At 40.6% G+C, this 18,509-nt stretch overlaps 1 protein-coding gene across 1 annotated transcript in view; it reads left to right on the top strand.

Annotated features, from left to right (window-relative positions):
• PPA1 (inorganic pyrophosphatase 1) overlaps positions 1-10,642 on the top strand; it is a 30,403-nt gene extending 19,761 nt beyond the window's left edge. The window contains exons 6-11 of the mRNA XM_019444422.2: positions 198-324; positions 2,275-2,402; positions 2,674-2,759; positions 8,307-8,376; positions 9,408-9,450; positions 10,292-10,642. Of these exons, the coding sequence (XP_019299967.1) occupies positions 198-324; positions 2,275-2,402; positions 2,674-2,759; positions 8,307-8,376; positions 9,408-9,450; positions 10,292-10,323 (486 nt within the window). The 3' untranslated portion in view covers positions 10,324-10,642. The remainder of the gene's footprint in view (positions 1-197; positions 325-2,274; positions 2,403-2,673; positions 2,760-8,306; positions 8,377-9,407; positions 9,451-10,291) is intronic.
• The last annotated feature ends 7,867 nt before the right edge of the window (positions 10,643-18,509 follow it).

The following is an 18,509-nucleotide window of genomic DNA, read 5'->3' as shown; positions in this document are numbered from 1 at the left end:
CCAAGGGTACTTATTTTCAGTTTTGATAAGACAGGGATCTGCTTGTTTAGCTTTTTAAAAATTGCCTAAAGAAACCATTTTATGGTAAGTTTGCAGAAACTTGGCATCTTCCTTATTTCCTGTTATCTACCAAGTAAAACTTTTCTTCCAAAGTTTCATTCTGTGGTATTGTCCTAACTGTGGTTATTGACTCTTAGGTATGTGCAAGAGGTGAAATAATTAGTGTGAAAGTTCTGGGCATACTGGCTATGATCGATGAAGGGGAAACCGACTGGAAAGTCATTGCCATTAATGTGGATGATCCTGATGCAGCCAATTACAATGGTAAGGAAATCTGAAGATCTAAAGTCTTTACATCTAAATCTTACTCCCCACCAGATTTAACCTATAGAGACAGAATTACCTTCAGTAAGCACTAAGGAATAAGCCCACGCCTTCAAACTGTTAAAGAATGGAGAAGCAAAACATTTGACAAAGCACTGTTATTCCGCACAGTGAACTTCTTAGTAATTAACTTAGTAATTGAGTAAATTTTCTCCTTCATTCCAGGAAAGGAAAAATCTGGTAGTTTGTGTTTACTCTTTTCTCTTTTCCTTCCATACATACTAGCATTCTCTTGCTTTATTTATTAAAAAATTTTTTTGAGTGAGATATGATCTGCATGCTATAAAATTCATCATTTTAAAGTGTACAACTCTACGATTTTTAATATATTCGCTCTGTTGTGCAACTGTCTCCATTGTCTAATTCCAGAATGTGTTCCCTACTCTAACAGTAAGTTCTGTATCCATTAGCAGCCACTCCCTGTTCCCATTTCCCCCAGTCCCTGGCAATCACTAATGTATTGTTTGTCTTAATGGACTGGCCTGTTTTGAACATTTCACACAAATGGGATTGTATGTTAATGTGTCTGTCTAGCTTCTTTGACGTAGCATAATGTTTTCAGGGCTCATCTGCAGTGTAACATGTATCAGTACTTCATTACCCACCCCCCCTTTTTTTTTTGGTGGTAAAATTCACTTAACACAAAATTACCATTTTAACAATTTTAAAGTGTACAATTTGGTGGCATTTAATACATTCACAAAGTCACACGACATCACCACAGTCTAGTTCCAGGACATTTCATCACTCCAGATGAAAACTCTATGTCTAAGCAGTCACTCCCTATCCCCTGCTCTTCCCAGGCCCTGGCAATCCCTAATCTGCTGTCACCATAGATTTCCCGATTCTGGATATTTCTTGTACGTGGAATCCTAAAACATGTATGTGGCCTTTTGCCCTGCAGTAGAGGCTCTTGGAGTACTGAAAACTTTCTCTGGGCGGTTGGCCCCATGCTGCAAATAGCATGCAGCTTTCCCTCCAAGTCAGCCTAAGATAGTGTCTGTCTGTCATCTGTTATAATCTGAAGAGTTTATTGGCATTGCTAGTGCCATTCTTCACTCTGCTATTCAGAGTGTGCTATTCTTGTGTGCTATTCAGGTGTGCTATTCTTGACTAGCCACACCTCTGGGAGAGATACGCACAGAGCCATGGAAGAGGACTACTTACCACTAAAGCAGTCAGTTCAGACACACTGATCCTCTTGGTCATTGTGGAGCCCCGATAGCCAGATCGCCCTGCTAGTTTGTGGCAACCCGCGAAAGTAAGCCTGGGGTTCCATGCTTGCTACAACACCAGGACTGCCGGGCTGGTTAGGAAAGCCAAACCCAAGAGGGAACAGCACAGAATTGGTGCTGTCTTTGGTAGGCTCTTGATGTGGCATCAGGAGGCAGTTCTGGTAGCTCTGGAGACCACTCCTGGGTCTCTGTATGCAGCTTTGCAAGGTGAGGAACAAAAGTTGACTGGATTCTTTTTTGCCGACCTATTCTTTTCTGGATCTGGTGTTCAGGATTCTCCAGTCCGGATCCAGCATACCTTTCAATGTCTGGTTCGCACTCAGAGAGTTAATCAGCTCTGACAGTTTTCCTCACTGTGGTATAATAAAAACATATTTGGTCTTTTGTTTCCAGTTCCTGGCAGAAAACTCTCTGTCTAATAGAAGTTACTATTGTATTGGTTGTTTTCTTAGTACTTAACATCAGAGCTATTCTAAGACACTAGATGATTTCCTTTTAATGTCTGTGTGTTCTCTTTTCAGCAAGGTGGTTCACTCTAACGTTATCTTGAACTTTTTGATAATCCATCCTATCGCTCTCTCAAAGTACGTACTTGATACTTGTATTGCATGAACAATTACATATTCATCTTGCAATCTGCTTGTCCTCTTCTTAGATATTAACGATGTCAAGCGGCTGAAACCTGGGTACCTGGAAGCTACTGTGGACTGGTTTAGAAGGTACAAGGTTCCTGATGGAAAACCAGAGAACCAGTTTGCTTTCAATGCAGAGTTTAAAGATAAGGTAGTGTGTCATATAGAAGTGTAGCTTTCGGCCTGTTTGTATCGAGACCAACTTAACTATATCGTTACCATTTAAAGACTGTATGACCATAAAACAAATGTTTAAAGATATAGGTAAGACAGCCTTGATATCGATTCATTTAAATGTCCTCTTCCATTTCTGACACAAGGAAACGAATTTAGAAAAGACAAAGTTCTCAGGCTTTGGCAAAATGTTGATAATAAGGAAAAGACACTTATCTGTCTTTGTAATGCGTATCTTCAAATTACAGGATTTTGCAACTGATATTATTAAAAGCACTCATGACCACTGGAGAGCATTAGTGACGAAGAAGATCGATGGAAAGGGAATCAGTTGGTAAGCAGGAACTCTTCTCTGTGTGTTTACCATAGAAGGCAGACCAGCTTGCTCCAAAGGTTTTAACGACCATAAACACACTGTATTATTACATTCCTTCGAAAAGGGATGGCTGGTTTGTGAGTCAGTGCTAAAGTAAGTGGGAAGGTAGATATATAAGCAACTGAAAAGTACTCATGAGATACTCTCTGAACAAGTACAAACTAAAACTATAAAAGGGACCGTGGGATCAGAGCTTTGTGAGGGTAACTAGAAGGGCTTACAAGCAGAGTGCTCAGAATGTAGTGAGTGAAATAAGGTTGAGTGCAAGAGTTTTGCTCTGATCTAAATATGTAAGATGCGTTGCAGCTAAACCAGGATCTACCATGCACACAGAATTTACTACTGCTAATAATAGCTAATACTTACTGAGCAGTTAATATTTGCCAAACATGTAGCAGAGATGCAGGGAAATTAAACTTAACCAAAGTCATCCCTCAATAAGTGTTTCATGGTTAGGACTCACATCCAAGTCTGTCTGGCCCCCAACCCATGTCCAGGATCGGATGCTTCCTCTTGGGTTTTTAGAGATTTACAAGAGAATGCCCACTATCACCACTTAACTAATGTCGTTCTTGAAATAGTAGTCAATGAAGTATATAAGAGAAATGATGTATTTTGATGCAGCAGTGTTGGAAATGGAGGATCAAATTGTCATAGATGATATGATCTTGCACCTAGAAAACCCCAGGAAATAATTCAAAAAGGTGCCCTATTACAAAATGAGTGTGTATGTATATTGATAGCATTCTATACAAGTGATTACAGAAACTATAATGGAGGAAAAGGTCTCATATGGAATAGTATTTAAAACAACAAACAAACACCAGGACACCTGGTGTCCTAGTTGGTTAAGCCTCCAACTTTGACCTAGCTCACGATCTCACCGTTTGTGAGTTCAAGCCCCACATCAGGCCCTGTGTTGATAGCTCAGAGCCTGGAGCCTGCTTCAGATTCTGTCTCAGTCTCTCTCCACCCCTCCTCTGCTTGCTCTCTCTCTCTCTCTCTCTCAAATATAAATAAACATTTAAAAAAAAGAAAAGAAACAGATTTGTATCTAAAATATACATGATACTCAGGGGCACCTGGGTGGCTCGATTGGTTAAGTGTCTGACTCTTGATTTCAGCTCTGTTCATGATCTCACGGCTTGTGAGATTGAGCCCTGTGGTGGGCACTGGGATTCTCTCTCTGTCTCTCTGCCCCTCCCCTGCTTGTACACATGCGTTCTCTCTCAAAATAAATAAACTTAGAAAAACAAGACACCAAGGTATAAACAAGACAGTGCAAGACCCAGAAGAAGAGCAGTTTAAGACTATTGAGAAATATAAAATATGATAAAAAGAAAAGTAAACTATGTTCCTAAATAACATTCAATTTCTTTAGGAAAAATCTGCATGTGAAAATAGCCAGGAAAATTCTGAAAAAAAAAAAAAAAAAAAAAAAAAAAAATGAGGGTAGTGTTGGGGGTAGGGGGAGGAGTGTTAATTATTTTCATAATGTTGAGTGATATTGTTTTACCCAAAGTTTGATATTGAAGAAGAAAGTCAAATTACTCAGTCCTGTTAGAGTTTGGCAGACCCAATGCCATATGGGAATTTAGTTTATAGTAAAGTATTACGGATGAATGGTGTTGGACCAACTGGCTGTTGAGGAAGAAAACAGGCTAGATCCCGACCTTCCTCCTTATTCTCCTTATGGCAGATGCACACTGGCAACCACCACCATGTTCTGGCTGTTTCGATTTGTGTTTAAAAGGTGCTGTGACCAGGTAGGTGCTTCATGAGCTCCCCAGGGAAGCAGCTCAGCATGTTTTCCTTGTTTAATTAATGCACCCTTATTTAATTGAGTGCAGCCTGTCGGCCCTCGTCTTACATTAGTATTTAATTCCAGAAACATAAATTTTGATGCAAAAAAATTATAGAATAAGTATAGGTTAATCTATTAATTAGCTTATAGTAGAGAAGCCCTTTCTAAATAGAACACAGACTCAAAATCCATAAAAGAAAGGTTTACTTGTGATATTTTTATGTATCAGGAGACCATTTTTCCCAGTTTTTTTGTAAAAAAACACAAGGGGCAAAATAATTTGTAAATAGCTTATTTGAGTTGATAAGAAAAAGACAACTCAATAGATGGAGAGAAAAGATAGAAAAAGGAAGTTTACATATAAGAAGGTGTACAGACTCACTCATGATTTATAAAAGGCAGTTCAGCAAGATAATGCCCCCTTAGATTTGCAAAAATTAAAAAAAATTAGATGATAGCCAGGGTTACCAAGTGCATACATACATGGTTGTTGAGTGTATAAATGGGTACAGGCTTGGTGAAGGGGAATTTGACAATATCTAGTCCAGAAGTTAAAATTGCATGTATTTCTTTATACCACTACTGCTAGGAATGTATCTGTAGTTCACCAAGATACATGTATAAGGATGTTCATTATAGTGCCCTTTATAATAGCAAAAAGGAAAAATGTAATGGTTAAGTACATCTATATGATAGGACAGTATATGGCACGTTAAAAGAATATCTTTATATGTTGATATGGAATGATCTCCAAAACATATTAAGGGAGAAAAGCAAAGTTCCTAGTAGTGTACTTAATATGATCCCATTTATGCAAGATAAACACATACTCCACACTCACAACAGCACCTATTTATATTTAAATTTGGGGGGGCACCTAGGTGGCTCAGTTGGTTAAGTGTCTGACTCTTGATTTCAGCTCAGGTCCTGATCTCACAATTCATGAGGTTGAGCTCCACATTGGGCTTTCTTTGCACTGAGCACAGAGCCTGCTTGGGATTCTTTCTCTCCCTCTCTCTCTGCCCCTTCCCCATGCATGTGTGTGCTCACTTTCTCTCTCAAAATAAATTGAAATGATAATAGTAGTTAAGATTATATTGCATCTATAGTTTATGGTTTTTGTTTTTTTTTATTTTTAAAAATGTTTGTTTATTTTTGAGAGAGAGAGACAGAGCATGAGCGGGAGGGAGACACAGAATCTGAAGCAGGCTCCAGGCTCTGAACTGTCAGGATAGAGCCCATTGCAGGGCTCGAACCCACAAACCATGAGATCACGACCTGAGCTGGTCAGATGCTTAACCAACTGAGCCACCCAAGCGCCCCTGATTTTTGACATATTTAACACGATAAGTATTTCCCCATGTCATTAAAAAATGTTTTTATAATATGTAATATTCCATCTCTGTAAAATATCCCATCTCCTAGATATACCATTTTTTTGTAAGTTTATTTATTTAGAGAGAGAGCACACAAGTGAGTTCGAGCCATGCTTATTCATAACTGATAATTGGTACCTTTGACCCCCTTTACCCATTTCACCCACCCTCCCTTCTGCCTCAGTTAACCCCCAGTATGTTCTCTATATCCATGAGCGTGGTTTTGTTTTTTGTGTTTTTAGATCCCACATATAAGTGAGATTACATGGTGTTTACCTTTTCCTGTGTGACTTATTTCAGTTAGCATAATGTTGTCACAAATAGCAAGGTCTCATTCTTTTTTATGGCTGAATAATATTCCTGAGTGTGTGTGTGTGTGTGTGTGTGTGTGTGTGTGTGTGTGTGTACACACTACATTTTCTTTATCCATTCGTTCATTGGCGGACCTTTAGGTTTTTTCCATGTCTTGGTTGTTGTAAATCACATTTCCCATTTAGTGTTTTTGTATTCTTCAAATAAATACACAGAAGTCGAATTGCTGGATCAAGTGGTAATTCTATTTTTAATTTTTTGAGGACACTTCATACTGTTTTCCATAGTGACTGCATCAATTTGCATTTCCACCAGCAGTGCACAAGGGCTTCATTTTTCTTCTACATCCTACTAACGCTTATTATTTCTTACCTTGTTGATATGGCTTGTTGATAATAGCCATTCTAATGGGTGTGATTCACACTGGTTTTGATTTGCATTTCCCTGATGGTGAGTGTTATTGAGCATGTTTTTAGGTACCTGTTGACCAACTGTATTGTGTGTCTTTGAAAAATTTTCTGTCTGATGCTCTTACCCATTTTTTAATCAGATTGATTGTTTGCTGTCAAGCTGTACGAGTTCTTTATATATGTATTTTGGATCTTAACCCCCTATCAGATACATGATTTGCAAATATTTTCTCCCATTTAGTAGGTTGCCTTTTCATTTTGTCGATGGTTCCCTTTGCTGCGTAGAAGCTTTTTAGTTTGATGTTGTCCCACTTATTTATTTTTTGCTTTTGTTTGCCTGTGCTTTTTGGATAAATCCAAAAATTGATCCCCAAAAGTGATGTCAGGGAGCTTACTGCCTGTGTTTTCCTGTAGGAGTTTAATGGCTTCAGGTCTTACGTTCAAGTCTTTAACCTATTTTGGGTTAATATTTGTGTATAATGTAAGATAGTGGTCCAGTTTCATTCTTTGCTTGTGCCTGTCCAGTTTTTCCAACACCATTCATTGAAGAGACTGTCCTTTTCTCATTGTATATCTTGGCTCCTTTACCATAAACTAGCTGACTTTATATGAATGGGTTTTATTCCTGGCTGTCTATTCTGTTCCATTGATCTCCGTGTCTGTTTTTATGCTAGTACCATACTGTTCTGGTTAACGTAACTTTGTAAGGTGGTGTGAAATCAGGGAGTGTGGTGCCTCCAGCTTTGCTCTTATTTCTCAAAATTGTTTTGGGCTACTCAGGGTCTTTTGTGGCTCCACACAAATTTTAGGATTGTTTGTCCTGTTTGAAAAATGCCATTGAATTTTGATAGGGATTGCATTGAATCTGTAGATTGCTTTTGATAGTAGGAACATTTTGATCATATTCTTCCAGTCCACGAGCATGGAGTATCTTTCCATTTATTTGTGTCTTCCTCAATTTCTTTTTATTAATGTCTTACAGTTTTCAGTGTACAGATCTCCCACCTCCTTGGTTAAACTGGGGTGCCCAGCTAGCTCAGTTGGTGAAGCATGCATGTCTTGATCTTGGGGTTGTGAGTTCAAGCCCCACATAGAGATTACTTAGAGCATACACAGAGATTACTTAAAAAAAATTTATTCCTGGGTATTTTATTCTTTTTGATGCAACTGTAAATATTATTATTTTCTTTCTTTTTTTAAAAATTGTTTTGGTAACATTTATTCTTGAGAGAGAGGGAGGTACAGAATCTGAAGCAGGCTCCAGGCTCTGAGCTGTCAGCACGGAGCCCAGCACGGGGCTTGAACCCATGAACCGTGAGATCATGACCTGAGCTGAAGTCGGAATCTCAACCTACTGAGCCACCCTGGCGCCCCAAATGTTACTATTTTCTTAATTTCTCTTTCAGATGGTCTGTTATTAGTGAATAGAAAATGTAACAGATTTCTGTATATATTGATTTTCTATCCTACAACCTGAGTAAACTTGATTCAGGTAAACCAAACTTGAATCTCATCTGGCTTCCTATCTCAACCTGTTGGTTTTTAACTCTTAATAGACAGGTTTCGTTACTGTGACTCGTACTACTTTTGTTTTCTTTCACAGCATGAATACTACGGTGCCTGAGAGCCCCTTCAAGTGTGATCCTGATGCTGCCAAAGCTATTGTGGATGCTGTATGTAAAATTTTCCTTGAAAAAGACCGTTCCTGGTGGCTAAAAAAATCTATGCTAATGGGGAAGGAAAGTACTTCTTTCAACAAATATCGGAGTTCCTCCTCATGCATATTACCGTGTGAGGTCTTGAAATTGCAAACGATGAGCACACACAAGTAGACCTTTGACTGAAGGAAGAAGCTAAGAAGGATGCTAGTCAACACTAACAGGGCGGATGAGAAAACAGTATAATTTGTAACAATCAAAATGATTCCAGAATATACCGACTAACCCAAGTGCCTACATACCTATCACAGGCCATTTTTCACAAAAGAATTAATGGGAACTTACTTGACTTTTTATAGAAAGGACTAAGAAAGTGGTCAAGTTTCAGGCACCGTGCAGGAGTGGTTCATAATCTTACAATTTTGACTTTGTATTATTTTCAATTATTTGGATTAACCAAAAGACTGAACTAGATAATCCTAAATTATTCTTATTAACTATATTAAATAAGGAAAACAAACAGAAAACATGAAGTCTGACTTCTTACTAGTAGCCTTGTAAGTGGGGTATAGTACAAGGAAAAAGAATAATTTAACAACGAAGCCAGTATATTTAGGTTTGTCTTTATATATGAATCCTGACAACTTTGAGGTGAATAGGAAAAATTAGAAGGGAAAAACCATTGGCTAACAATCATAACTTTTCAGTGAGAACGCTCTGCCTACTTTTTATGTATGTGTGTGTGTGTGTGTGTGTGTGTATACATATATATATATAATCATTACAAATGCATAAATCAGTTATCTCAAGATGCATTTCCTTTTGTTTATTCTCCCGTGTGCCTTCAAAAGCTAAGAGGCCTGAATTTGTTTCTTGGCAGGAGAGCAAACATTGCCTTGTTTCTATATATTATAAATTATTTTTAGGACTTAAAAATTGGGAAAGTCCTCTTCTGTTCAGATTCTTTTTAATATATGTGTTGGTATACTTTTTTAGCTTATTTTTTTTCTGGCATTAGACTAATACATTTTCATATTTTATTTTAGTTACCACCACCATGTGAATCTGCCTGCACAATACCAACAGATGGTAAGATCTCCATTCTAGTAAAACTACACTAAACATTGTATGTATGTGTGGGAAAATTATATCTGTGTCTACAGATACATCTTACATACCACATCTACGGAGAAAGAGAAGGAAGGGGAGAAGAGACATTTCTAGAGTCCCATAATGTCTGTGGGAAGAAAGATAGCTGCACGGGCTCTCCTTCCCCCCCCAGCCCCCATCATGGCAGTTTCCCAACCACGACCCAGTCTTCTCCTCTGGGTGCTGGGTAGATGCCTTGTAGATGTTGGAGCAGGTGGGGCTCTGGATCCCAGTCTGGCCACAGGCTGCTTCACCCAGAAAACAGTTCTCTCCCCCTGTAGATTTAGAATTCTCTATAAGGTTCTTCTGGTGAGAATTACATGTGTATTGATTAGTATCAAGAGTAAAGAAGCCCAAAAGAAAACACTGTGATTAGTCACCTGTTTTTGTTTGTAAATGTCACATGTAATGTCACATTGTGAAATGTCACGTCTAAGTTTTTTTTTAAGGCAACCCATGGTAGGATATATGTTGGGTATGTTTTGATCCTTCTTATTTATTTAAGAAAAAAAATTTTTTTTGAACATTTATTCATTATTGAGGGACAGAGACAGAGCACGAACATGGGAGGGGCAGAGAGAGGGGGAGATACAGAATCTGAAGCAGGCTTCAGGCTCTGAGCTGTCAGCACAGAGCCCGATGTGGGGCTCGAACCCACGAGCAGTGAGATCATGACCAGAGCCAAAGTCAGACGCTTAACTGACTGAGCCGCCCAGGTGCCCCGGGTATGTTTTGATTCTTAATAGAGATTCTAATTTGGTTTTCTTTTCTCCGAATACAGTGGATAAGTGGTTCCATCACCAGAAAAACTAAGGAAAATTCTGTGGAACACAAGCTGATATTGCTGCGTCCTGTTCATCTGGAGTATTAGATGCAAAAGTAGTAGCTTTCCAAAGCTTTAAATTCATAGAGCTCATCTAACTAAAGCAAATTCTGCTGTGACCAATATTCAGAATGTTATCCATCTAAAAGCGTTTTTCATATCTCAACTAAGATAACTATTAGTACATGTTTCACTGTCAAAGCAGTTGTAATTTGGAAGTCATTTGTGAATAAACATGCAAGATAACTACATATTGGATGTATATGTTTACCATGTGTTAGGAAATAAAATTATTTTGCTGAAACTTCATTTATAATATTTTTACTTTAATCTGAAGCCTGATGTTACCAAGGAGGCGTGGGTTGCCGTTTAGCGTTTGTTTTCTATCAGTGATCTTATAATTCAATTTTGTAATCATTAGGCTAAAATTTGCTTGATTTTTAGGAACCTGAGAATGAAACGCCTTGTGTTTATAGTAGTCTCGATACTATGTTCTTACCTAATTCCTAGCATCCCATTGTAAAGCAGAAGTTTTTTATATTAGCAGAAAGCAAAACCTTGCTCAGCTTTTGAAATGATATAGTTACTTTTTTAATTTCTCTAATCAACTAATTGGACTCTTGAGTTATTTACATTATATTCTGAGTTATTAGCCCAGGTAGCTCTGTGATTAAGGTCATGTGTTTTGAAGCTGTACAGACCTGAATTTTCAATCCTAGCCTCTCGACTTTAACTCTGTAACCTTAGGTCAGTTACCAACCACCCAACTTCAGTTCCCTCATTTGTAAATAAGATGTTACTTGTGTAATGGCATGTATTAAGTGGATTTTTTAAACTGAAATTTTTCATTGAGATCAATGTAGATTCACATCCAGTTAGTTGTAAGAAATAATACAGAGAATCTCTCTCTCTACCTTTCCCCGTTTCCTCCAAAGGTACGATTTTGCAAAGCGATAGTATAATGTCACAATCAGGACAATGGCTTTGAGACAGAATACTGATCTTATTCAGATTTTCCAGTTTTACCTATACTCGTTTGTGGTGTGTATTGTTGTGTACAACTGAGTCACCTAGGAAGGTTCCTGTACCCTACAAGATCCTCAAGTTTTGGCAACACGACCTCCTGTCGCCCTTTTATAACCACGCTTTCCTCTTTCATGGTCTTTCCACCCCCCCATCCTTAATCTCCAAATCAGCAACTGCTAATTTGTCCTCTAGTTCTACAGTTTTGTCATTTCAAGAATGTTCTATAAATGCTACCATATAGTGGGTAACCTTGGGTTTGGCTTTTTTCACTCAGCATAATTCCCTGGAGATTCTTCTAGGTTGTTGCATGTTTTCGGTAATTCGTTCTTTTTTATTCATCCCTTTTTGTTGAGTGGTATTCCATGGTATGCATACCAAACTTTGTTTTGCCTGTTGAAGGACTTCCAGGCTCGTTGCAGTTTTTGGCTGTTACAAATAAAGCTGCCGTGAACATTCCCATACACATTTGTGTGTCAGTATCACCTTCCATTGTAACTGCTAGGTCAAATGATAGATGCATGTTTATTTTTTTTTTAATGTTTATTTATTTATTTTGAGAGAGCACGGAGGAGGGGGCAGAGGGAGACAGAGAAAATCCCGAGCAGGCTCCTCGATGTCAGCTGGAAGCCCGACTCGGGCTTGACCCCACAAACCGTGAGATCCTGACCTGAGCTGAAATCAAGAGTCAGATGCTCAACCGACTGAGCCACTCTGGCACCTCAATAGATGCACATTTAGTTTAATAAAAAGAAGCTGCCAAATTGTTTTCCAGAGTGGCTCCACTATTTCACATTTAAGATAGTTACTGCTATGCTTGCATTGTATCCTGTTTGGGGTTTGCTCAGCTTGGGTCTGTAAGTTTGTGTCTTTCACCAGATGTGGGAATTTTTCAGCCATATTTCTTCAAATACCCTTTTAGGCCTAACCCCCCTCTCCTTTTGATCTGATGATACGAGGGTTGGATCTTTGGTTACTGTCCCCAGGCCCGTAGCTCTCTTTTCCCAGCCTATTTTTCACAGTGGGTGAGCTGTGTTGTTCTGTCCCCAAGTTCATGGAGCCTGTCCTCTGTCATCTCCACTCTGACAGTGAACCACTGAGCAGGTGTGCCATTATAATGGAACTATGAAGTTAACTGTATTTTTAGTTCTATGGTTTTTATTCAGTTCTTTTTTATAACTTACATTTCTTTGTTGAGATTCTCTATTTTTTAACCTATTTCAAGGGAGTTTCTAGTTGACCGTCTAATGGCAGTCTTAAGATGGCTGCTTTAAAATCCTTGTCACAATTCATCTCAGTGTTGGCATCCATTGTCTTTTTTCATTCAGTTGCGATTTCCTTGGTTCACGGTATGATGGGTAATTGTTAGTAGTATCCTAGACATTTCATCTGTGATGGCCCTATTTAAATCTCATGTCTTAGCAGGTGTCACCCCACTTAGGGCTGACACATGGGGCTCGGCCTACTTTGGGGACTGCGGTTTCAAAGGCACTTTAATTTACAGCAGCTTTGCAGTGTTACTTTGGTCTGCCTGGTTTTATCTGGTGCCCTAGGAGCTTCTGTTGGTACCTGCAGGTGCCGCCTCAAGGGCCTGGTGGGTATCTCTTGGTGGGGCAAGCATGTGTGGGTCCCCAAACTGATCCCCTCCATCTAGCCAGGGACTAGGCCAGTGTCTCTGGGTCGAGGAGGAGAGTCTTACTTAGGCTGCAGGGATAAAGAGGCTTCCTGGACTCGTCCACCTGCGATAGCTGGATTTCTCCCTCAGGCTCAGCCTGCCCACCCACCTAGGATACTTGGTGGAGAGTCTGTAGGGAAGGAGAATACCTCCCTGGTGGCTTATTCCTGGCTGGACTCCCAGCGATCCCCCTTGCCAGGTAGTGTCACACCCACCAGCGAGACACCCATTCTCTAAGAGGGAGGAATGAGTCTATCTGGGCAGCCTTCTATTGCTAGGTTAAGGGTTGGGGAAGGACTCTCCCTTGGGTGGTAGGACGCATGTGCCCTGACACTGTGCTATTCTCTGGTCCTGGTCCCAAACCAGCTCACCTTTTACCACCTTCCGGGGTTTTCCTTTGGTTGTCTCTTTTGCCATTTCCACGGTCTGTAGTTGTGTGTCGCCGTGAGGAGCAAGGAAAAACGGGGCTATGCCATCTTGCCTGGACCCAGAATCAGAAATGTCAGCATTCAGATTTTAGCAATATTTCTCATACTCCTTTTGTAAGTCTGTTTTTAAATGTTGCCTCAGTCATGGTCATACACGACTGCTGAAGTGATTTATTTGTCAGGATGAGGAATATGTTTTGTAACGAAAGATTATACAACGTGGGGGACTTCATAAAAATTGGCCCAACAGTTAGGAATCAGTCACCAAGGTTTTTGCCAGTTTTTAATGCAGCAAATGACTGTTTTTCCCCCAAGGACTTGGCAGTCAAGCCTGACTATATTATTACCATGGTTAAGTTACTTGGCCTATCTGAGCTTTAGTTTTTCCATCTGTGAGATGGTCATTGAATCATCATCACAGGGTGGGAGGAATGGAGGTGAAGGACTTCCCCAGTGCCGGGCTCAGAGCAGGTGCTCAATGGAGGCTGGTTGTTCATAATTGTAATCTCAACAACACCGAGTGGGATCACTGCATTTTTTTCAGATAAGGGAATCTGCAACATTGGCCCAGTTGTGTAAAGGGTCTGACTGAGCGCTCCAATTGGAAATTCAAAATTCACTTGCACCATTGCCGAGCCCTGGCCTGCATACGCTGCAGCTGTAAAGGCAATTATGTCCCATCTGATCAGCATATTTGCTCTGCAAGGGCTTCAGTTGTGCTTTTGCACAGAATGTTCTTTACGTGTATAAAGAGCTGCCCTGGGCTACTGCTTTCTGGGCAGAAGGGAATTTGCTTTTTACGTGGACAAGAATGCAGTGCAAATTGCTTCATGGCGGGCAAGTATTTATTAAACAATTATAAACTTGAGTTCGTTACCACATAGTTCATTGTCCCCTCTGTTGTGGTGGAATCTTTCCCTTAGGTATTACAAAAACTTCAAATTAACGAGAAAATAGTCATCAGCAGGAAGATTACACAATGAAAATCACAAGGTTATGTGGCAATCTGAATTTAAGAAGAAGCCTAAGAGCAGTCTGGCCATATCTATCAAAAGTTTAAACTCCTTCTTACCCTTGGAGTCAGCAATTCTGCTCAGAGAATTCATTCCAGTTGACTGAGAGTAGTCAACCGAGCGCACAGCGTATGGCAGCTTTGTTTAGTACGGCAAAACCTGGAAAAATGTCTAATTGTCCAGCTGAGAAGTGGCTAAGTATATTATCAGTACCATGTAGCGGTTCAAGAATAAAGTCACTGCATGGGCTGATATGGAAAAGATGTTCAAAATACATAAGTGAAAAGACAAAATTGTACTCTAGCAGCTAACTGTGGCCTGTGGGCCAAATCCAGCCTGCCACCTGTCTGGTAACTAAAATCGCTTTGGAACACAGCCACACCCATTCATTTACAAATTGCTGTGGCTGCCTTCAAGCTACAATGGAGAGTTTAGTAGTTGGGACAGAGACCATATGGCCTTCAAAGCCGAAAATATTTCCTATTCAACACGTTACTGAAAACATTTGCCAATCCTTGCTCAATCCTCTGATCCTCTTCGTGTTTTTGACCAAGTGAGCACGGGGGAAAAGTTATACATTAGTGGATATGCTTGTACGGACAGAGACCATTTCTGGAAACAAACCACAGTTAACCATGATTATCTTGGGGTGGGAACGCAGACATAAGCACGGAAGCAGTGGGGTCCAGGGAGTTTCCTTCCACTTCATAAGATTCTGTGCTCTCTGGATGGTTTTTCTAAAAGCATGTGTAACTTATTTTAATTTTTTTTTTTAAGAAAATCAAATGAAGTAGAACACCAATGGACAGTGCTCAGCACAGCTAGGGGCAGAGGGCTCCCGGCTCCAGGCAGCCGGGTGCAGGTGACCCTTGCACTACCAGCACTGAATCACCTTCGATATTTATTAAAATTGAAGAAGTAAATACAATATATAATATATATGTATAACGTAATATGTATAATATATATGTATACATATATAACATAATATGTATGACAATATACATATTACATATACTTAATATATATGTATTCTAGATATATATTCTATATGTATGTTCTATATATATTCTATCTATATGTTCTGTATACAGTCTATAGTCTCTATATGTGTGTGTGTATATATATGTGTGTGTGTATATGTGTGTGTATATATGTGTGTGTATGTGTGTGTGTGTATATATATATATATATGTATACGTGTATATCTATATATATATATATATAGATATAGATATATATATATCCTACTCAATTAGACCCAGGAGGTGCTAGGCCCTGAAATCTAATTTTGAACCAGCTCCCCCAGGTGATTCTAACATACCTTGATGTTTGAAACCACTGCTCTAGTCATGAATCTCATAAATCGGCGACAGATTTCTCAGTGGGTTGTAATATAATCAGCATGAGATAACCAGCAAACATCTACCACAGCAGCAGCAACAGCAACAAAAATAGCTCCCATTTGTGCGGCCCCTGGCTGGCCCAATTAGAGCATACGACCCTTGATCTCGGGGTTGTGAGTTCACACCCCATGTTGGCCGTAGAGACTACGTAAAAAAAAAAATCATAAATAAAAAACCCCCCACTTGTGAGTACTTGCTAAATGTCAGGCCCCGTGCTATATGCTTTATGTACTTCCATCTTGTTTAATTCACTTGCAACACGGAACCAAGGAGGCCAAGGGACTGTGGTCTCTGAGCGCCTGGGGCCAGGCCCTTGGTGAAGGGCAGGGAATGTCACATCATCCCAGCCCCATGGCCCTCCCCGCAGTGAGGGGCCGGTCTCCTTTGTCACCTGGCAAAGCTACATAATACTGGCTGCAGTTGGTCAGGTGGTCCCAAGACACTAACTGGCTGGGTTACCTTCAACACACAGCACACGGCTTCCGCTCTTGGGAAATGAGGTTTGACCTGGGTCCCCTTGAAGGCCTCTTCCAGAGCTGACACCCACGCCCCCACCTTAGAACCGTAGTATGGGTGTTCCAGTGTGACATGTGGCTCCTCGCTGCTGCACCCTTGCGCCTGGGGCCATCCTCCCCTAACCTGTCCGCCTGCTCCTTCCCTGGGAGGCAGATGGTGATGCTGTTGCACGCCTGAGTCAAGTCTACTTCCCTAGCATCCCTGTCCTCCCTCGCATCTCTCCTCTCAGCTCGTTAAAATATACCCACGTGGGGGCTCCAGCACCCCACGGGGACGCAGCCTGTGCCCAGGGGTCCTAGAGCCACTGCGTAGAACTGTGCAAAGACCTGCAGCTTCTATATTACTGGAGGGTGAATAATCACAAGGTTATTCATAGGTTAAAAGACACACACACACACACACACACACACACACACACACACACACACCAGACATGCTGTGGTTTTGAATGCTGGCTTCCCATGGATTTTGAAGAGAAACATGCTATCTCAGGGCAAGGTGCTACCTGTGGCTTTGCTATTTAGGGCTATGCCACCAGATCCCTGGAGTCAAAGTTCATTCTCCTCTGGTCTTGGAGTAAATTCAGAGGTACTTTGCAGAGCACTGCAGGCAAAGAGCTCTGTGCTTCCAGTCGTGAGCCTTGAGTTCTAGCTCTGGCTCTGTGTGACATCAGGCAGATCTTTTGACTTCTCTGGGCCTCATTTTCCTCATTTCGTATAATAACAGAGTGGACTCCTACCTGAGCATATATTTTAACACGGAAGATATCATGTCTCTATGACTCTGATGTAGTCCAGTGGAGCAGGGATGAGCTGGGGAAAGAAAAGTTTCTGTCGGTGACTCGCACTGGGCTAAGAGCTGGAGGGACAGAAAACCGCGGTCTCACCCTCTTTGCCTTCAAGAAGTTCACTGGTATGGAGGTACACTGAAAAATGATTGTACATGTAGAGAAACTGGACCCCCCCATACACTGCTGGTGGGAATGCAAAATGGTGCAGCCGCCTTGGAAAACAGGCGGTTTGAACATAGTGTTGAAAAAGTTGAACATAGTGTTAACCAGATCACACAGCAGTCTACCCCTAGGTATGTACCAAGAGAAATGTGTCCACACAACAATTCGTACAGATGTTCATAGCAGTATTGTTTAGAATAGCCAACAAGTGTAAATATCCCAAATGTCCATCAACTGCTGAGTGGATAAGTGGTATGACCATGAAGTAGGTATTTTTCAGCCGTGAAAAGGGATGAAATACTGGCACGTGCTACAACCTGGATGAACCTAGAAAAACATCACGCTGAGTGAAAGCAGCCAGACACAAAAAGCCATATATCTTGCACGACTCCATTTACATGAAAGTCTAGAATAGGAAGCTCCATCAGGACAGAAAGTACATTAGTGCTTGCCAGCGGCTGGAGTGAGGGGGAGCGGGGCTAATGGGTATGGGGTTTCTTTGGGGAATGGCGAAAATTGAGGTGATGACTGCCCAATTCTGTGAACATACTGAAAATCACCGAATTGTACCCTGTAAATGGGTCACTTGTATGATACGTGAATTACATCTCAATAAGGCCATCATGAAAGAAACAAAAATCATTGTAAGCCCAACACCAGAGGTGCTATAAGTGGAGAAAAGAAGCAGAGGGACAATTTGGGAAAGGGCCACCCGGGAAAGACTGACTGCGGGGTTTTGCCTGACCGGAGTCTTGAGAAACAAGGTGCAGAAGAGATGGAAGGGTGTTCCAGACACAGGGAACAGCCCACGCTAAGGAAGTATTCCCAAGGCTAGAGAGGATGTCGATGGTAACACTCAACCTTTATTGAATGTTTGCACCATTCATTCATTTGCATGCCAGCAAACTAAAGTTATATGACCTTATTTAATCTCCATAAAAATCATTACTTCATTCACTCCGTCAGTTATTGAACAAATTTCATCGGACACCGCCTAGGTGCCAGGAACAGAGCTAACCACCAGAGACACTATGCGGAGGTAGATGCTTGTATTATCCATTTGAGGCACATTAAGATTAAATAAGTTACCCAAAGTGAGAGTGTAAGGGGAAGAACTGGGATTCAAACCCATGTGGTCTGATTCCAGAGCTCATTTTCAAAAC

Source organism: Panthera pardus, unplaced genomic scaffold, assembly GCF_024362965.1.
Source record: "Panthera pardus isolate Hobbes unplaced genomic scaffold, ASM2436296v1 HiC_scaffold_22, whole genome shotgun sequence".
NCBI lineage: Eukaryota > Metazoa > Chordata > Mammalia > Carnivora > Felidae > Panthera > Panthera pardus.
This window is presented reverse-complemented; position numbering and strand designations above follow the sequence as displayed.